This window comes from Mytilus edulis, chromosome 5, assembly GCF_963676685.1.
Source record: "Mytilus edulis chromosome 5, xbMytEdul2.2, whole genome shotgun sequence".
Classification (NCBI taxonomy): domain Eukaryota; kingdom Metazoa; phylum Mollusca; class Bivalvia; order Mytilida; family Mytilidae; genus Mytilus; species Mytilus edulis.
Window position 1 is genome coordinate 39,477,380 of NC_092348.1, and position 5,211 is coordinate 39,482,590.

General features: G+C 32.4%; 1 protein-coding gene across 1 annotated transcript; it reads right to left on the reverse strand.

The window, feature by feature from the left end:
- Nucleotides 1–2,103: 2,103 nt before the first annotated feature.
- LOC139522400 (complement C1q and tumor necrosis factor-related protein 9-like) lies at nucleotides 2,104–4,565 on the reverse strand. Its single transcript, XM_071315918.1, has 3 exons — nucleotides 4,520–4,565; nucleotides 2,941–3,020; nucleotides 2,104–2,627 (listed from the first exon to the last, which is right to left on the reverse strand). Exons 2-3 carry the CDS (start codon nucleotides 2,993–2,995, stop codon nucleotides 2,170–2,172), a joined length of 513 nt encoding a protein of 170 aa, XP_071172019.1. The 5' UTR covers nucleotides 2,996–3,020; nucleotides 4,520–4,565; the 3' UTR covers nucleotides 2,104–2,169.
- Between the last annotated feature and the right edge of the window lie 646 nt (nucleotides 4,566–5,211).

Consider the following 5,211-nt stretch of genomic DNA (forward strand, 5'->3'; position numbering starts at 1 on the left):
TTCCTGTGGGGAAATATTGTTTCACAAGGACAAAAAATATTACGCGTTGTGAACATGAACTATTTCCTGCAATGATATGACGGTGTTGAATAAAACAAATATGCTGTTCTAAACCTATAATAATAATCGCAGTAGAAACTTTAGCAGCATTTGTGGTATTAACGTTTTAACGATCAAACTGGAATTTACTGTATGTAATAACAAATTGGAAGTTACTTTGTGTTATTACAAACTGGAGGCTATTTTATGTAAAAACAAACGGGTAGGTAGCTACTTTACCTAATAAAAGATGAATATACTATTGGTATCAGTATCGGATTCGACCCAGAACTTGTTAATTTTTGGCAATATTAATTATGTGAAAAACAAAAGGGTCTGGAATGGTGTAATTTTCCTATATTAGTTATATATAAAGTTGAATTCTTTGATTTGTCGTTTTTTACCCCATGACGGCTAACACATTGGACCTCGTTATTTTAGTAAAATAGATATATTTAATTGGCTTGCAATTACCTTTTATTGTACGGCAAATCTGTTTGTTTTGTTCACAAAACGTTGTCAATATAGTGGAATTTGCGAATGTCATACGGGTGAGAGGTTTGGATAGCTTCAAGACTGGGTTTGGTCTACCATTTTCTACATATCAAGAAAATGCCTGTACAAAGTTAGGAGTATAGTGACGGCTGTTGTCCATTCGTTTAATGTGTTGTGTTTGAGCTTTTGGTTTTGCCATATGGTTAGGAACTTTCCTTTATGGATTTTCCCCGGGTTTGGTAATTTTGTGACTTTTTTTTACATTGTACAGCAAATTATAACTTTCAAAAATTAAAGGACAAAATGTGTACATGAACATGCCACTATTCTAGAGCTAAATTTACCTATAGGTGTAATATTATACCACCATTGATTCTCCCAATTAGTCTTTGTTAAATTTGAACTTTAAAAAAAAAAATGAAAAATTTATCTTTGTTAAAAAAAAATCTTTGCATGAGTAAAATTTATACAGAAAACGGTTGTCAACATCAAACTGACAAAACATGTTTTTCACCTGTCCTTTTTTTTTTTAAAGACAAGACCATGAGAAGTTTTGGAGATCGCCCTGGAGCCTACCGACGTAAAATCATGAAACTAAAACAAGTTCGTTCGTATTAGTTTACGTTTATGACGGTGTCACGTAATCGGAGGTAAAAGCAGTGTAAAATTTCTTGATTAAACAAATGTCAGAATGGAGTTCCTGTTTTTGATTGGATTATTTCTTTGGAAGTTGCATAACATATCCCTCTTATCCCTTCGGAATTAAGACAATGTTTTCGACCAGCAAAAGAGGGAAAACTTTAAACTTTGCAATACCAGGTCATAGCGAATTACAGCATGTTAATTATAAACTCTAAGAATATGTCACACAAGTAATGGTGAAAATTGTTTTGGCCGACACGATAATTTATCAAAGAAATTGAAGAATTCAGCAAAATTCAGTGGCTTAAAAGAAATATGAATGTACATCAGAGAACAAAATATAGGAAATTTTGTTCTGAGAGAAGATTTGTGCAGTGGTTTAGTTGAGAAAAAAACCATTGTCTATTCAATTATATACTGGACTTATTTCAAGAAGAACTTTTCTATATTTCTAGTATCACAGTTTGGTGCATGATATCAAATTTCATATCAGTAGCCAACATATATATATAAATACCCCCTCCCCTCACACACACACACACACCTTAGTGCTGGTATGCCAACTCCACTTGCATATTGTATATACATTTTCCATTCATTCGGTATCAAAGAGCATGGTGTTGCGACTTAAAATTTATAAAACGTCACAAGTGTCTGAACAGTAAGGGTTGATTAAGAACCAGACTCGTGCATAGTCGGCATTAACATGCCCCGAAATAAAACATCTAAGGGCGGCTTCTTATAGATTCTGCTTACCCTTCGAGATAGTAAAAAAATGAACCGAGTTTATGGTTAGGTTTGTAATGCTCGTTCTTTAGTTTTTGTTATGTTGGGCAAAAAACTGATACACTCTTTGGCACTCATACCACATCTTTCTATATCTATTTGTTTTCTATCCTTTTTACAAAAAAATAAAATAAAACATCTTCTTCAAATTTTATTTTGAATATTAAATTTTAGATCTGGAGAGCTTTGTTCCGTTAGGTCTGCCTTTTATTGCATTTTCCATCCCGAAAACGTTGTTCTGGTCTGACTTTCCCTGCTTAGCAGACGACCTTGGTGAGCGTAGGTATTTCTGACATAAACTTGATTCTTATGTGGTATATATTTGATGACAAATCCTGTGGAGCATGCGTCGTCGTACCTTTTCTCAGTGTCTGTATGTAAAACACCGATTTTTCTACTGCCCATCATTAGTTCTGTACCATATTCCCCGTAATTATATTCTCCAGAAGGGTTAGGATAACGTGAATCTACGCAGATGGTCCAAGTGAATGCATAAATACCAGAATAAGGAGCAGTAAACTTCCCTGTTACGACGCTGTAATCTGATCCTGCATTTATTTCTTCTTTATCAAAGATTAAGGTTGTTCCATAACCAATTGAATTACTTTGTGAGATAGCTTTGTTTTCGCTCATGTAAGAAGAAAATGCAATGAGGCAAGTCGATTCTGTTGGGGGAAAATCATAATTTTAAAGAAGATATACAATTAAATTCAATAATCATATATAACAAATTCCAAAATATTTATTTGGCGAATACAATTATGAATGAAAAATATAAAGTTGTGAAGTCTGAATGATCTCGATGTGCCATTTTTTTTATGCATATTGAGTATTGTATCATTGACATAAAATCATTTATCTCTTTTTATTTAAGCCTACATTACCTATCTGTGTTTAGAATTTACTGTGATCATGTTTATAATAATATATATCTAATGCAATTTCAATGCACTAATATCAAACGTATATCATACTTACTGGAGACCAGTACTATAACAGTCAAAACAAAAATCAAAAATACATTCATCATCATTATTCGTCTAGTTGTATTAATAATCCTGCAAAAAACAACCACATTAGTATGCTCAAAATGTTTCGTTTTGGATAATAACGCTGTCAATGAGGTAGAATATAAAAACATTCTCACTTTTGAAGCACCAAATAAAAAAGGACTGTGTTATGTATGGTCCAAGGACACGATTATAACCTTTGATTTTCGATATCTACTAATTTAAATATAGTCTGGACAGTGTATAACTTTATTTCCTTATATTTTATGCATGAAATATTAAGTAGGCGAATGGAATTACATATTAAAAAAGTGGGTAGTATATTTTAATGTAAACAAACTCATTATTGATGCAGATTTGAAATTTGTGTATTTGCGCCAGACGCGCGTTTCGTCTACAAAAGACTCACCAGTGACGTTCGAACAAAGTTAAAAAGGCCAAGAACTTACGAAGTTGAAGAGCATTGAGGACAAAAAATTCCTTAAAGTTTTGCCAAATACAGCTCAGGTAATCTATTCCTGAGCTGGAAAAACCTTAGTGTTTCAAAAATGTAAGTTTTGTAAACAGTTAATTTATAAAGTAAAGTCGTGTCCAGTTAAAACAAAGTCACAAATTAGTATGTCTGAAGCTGTCAAACTGAATTATAGACCCCTTCAGATTGAATTGTCCATACTGTGAGCTATTAGAGTTGGTAGAATTTTCTATAACTTTGATATTATTTGTCTAAAAAAGTAGAACACTGCTCTGTAAAAAAAATTTTGGAGGACATTGCAATCATGCCTTTAATTTCAAAAAGGTGATAATCATTTTGTAACTTCAAATTTATTTCGTTTGTTTTATATTCATACTTTGTCGCCATCTTTGTATCTATTTTTCGTTCTTTATCATAGTATAACGCATACTGATCTGATCTGTAAAGGGAGAAATTCAATCACGCCTTTACGTTGAGTTCAATATTCTTCAAAGTTGACTTAAGATGAATTTGGCTATACTTTTTAAATTTCTTTTTATCATATACATGCAGATCCTAACGTTTCAACGAACCAATACATTTCTGACTTTCAAATATTTTGATGTGAGTGTTATTCATAAAGGTGAATCCCGAACCACGTTACTGACGCAGGAAAAGACTAATAAGAATCCGTTTAAATGGGGGTAGATTATAGAAAAAAAAATATGATTGGGAAACAATTTAATGCCTTGAGTAAAATACAAAATAATACCGTATTAAAAACGGGGAGTCCCTATTCAAATGACAAAATCGAAAGTTCAAACACATCAACCGAATTGATAACAACCTAATTAAATGGCAAAATCGAAAGCTGAAACCCATCAATCTAATTAATTGATAACAACTGTTATATTCCTTACTTGGTACATACATTAAGAAATCATAACTCCCTATATTAGTATTTCAAACAGCTTTTAGTAAATACGGTTATTCCATATGCTCACCTTAATTTTAGCTTTTTATATTTTAAGTATACTTTCATTTGCCAAAATCAATTTACAAAATAAAAATATTATATAAGACTAGTATTACTTACCTTGAAAAGAACAACCAACTAGGTTATCAAAATCCTTTGTGATGTCTGCTGCCTAATACGTCCTATATATATATACAAGACGAACGTGCCAAGGACACACCACGCCCAAACTTTGTCATTTTAAAGAACGTAAAACAAAAACGCTGATACGTAATTTAAAATATTCAATATAACAGCTAATTTTGCTTTTTGTTGCCGGAACATAGTTATATTTGTATTTTTAAATCTAATAAATATTTTAATATCTTGGCACCCTTTATAGGACTGAAAAAGTTGCACAGCAAAATCCACTTTTATTTTCTTAAACGAAAAATTCATTTGAATTTGAATTATTAGACTTATCAACTTTGAGCTCACCTGGCCCAAAGGTGAGATTTTCTCATCACTTGGCGTCCGTCGTCGTTACATTTTACAAAAATCTTCTGAAACTACTGGGCCAAATTTGACCAAACTTGGCCACAATCATCATTGGCGGATCTAGTTTAAAAATGTGGCCAAACAACCAAGATGGCCCCAATGGCTAAAAATAGAACATAGGGGTAAAATGTAGATTTTGGCGTATATATCTGAAACCACAGCATTTAGAGCAAATATGACATGGGGTAAACATGTTTATCAGGTCAAGATCTATTTGCCTGATATTTTCATAGGAATCAGACAACCCGTTATTGGGTTGCTGCACCAGAATTGGT

Bases quoted from the DNA above. Each gene is read 5' to 3' on its own strand.
- LOC139522400 (XM_071315918.1), bottom strand. From the start codon at position 2,995: ATGATGATGAATGTATTTTTGATTTTTGTTTTGACTGTTATAGTACTG. The intron at 2,628-2,940 runs GTAAGTATGATA...TTCCCCCAACAG, and splicing joins TGTTATAGTACTGGTCTCCA to AATCGACTTGCCTCATTGCA.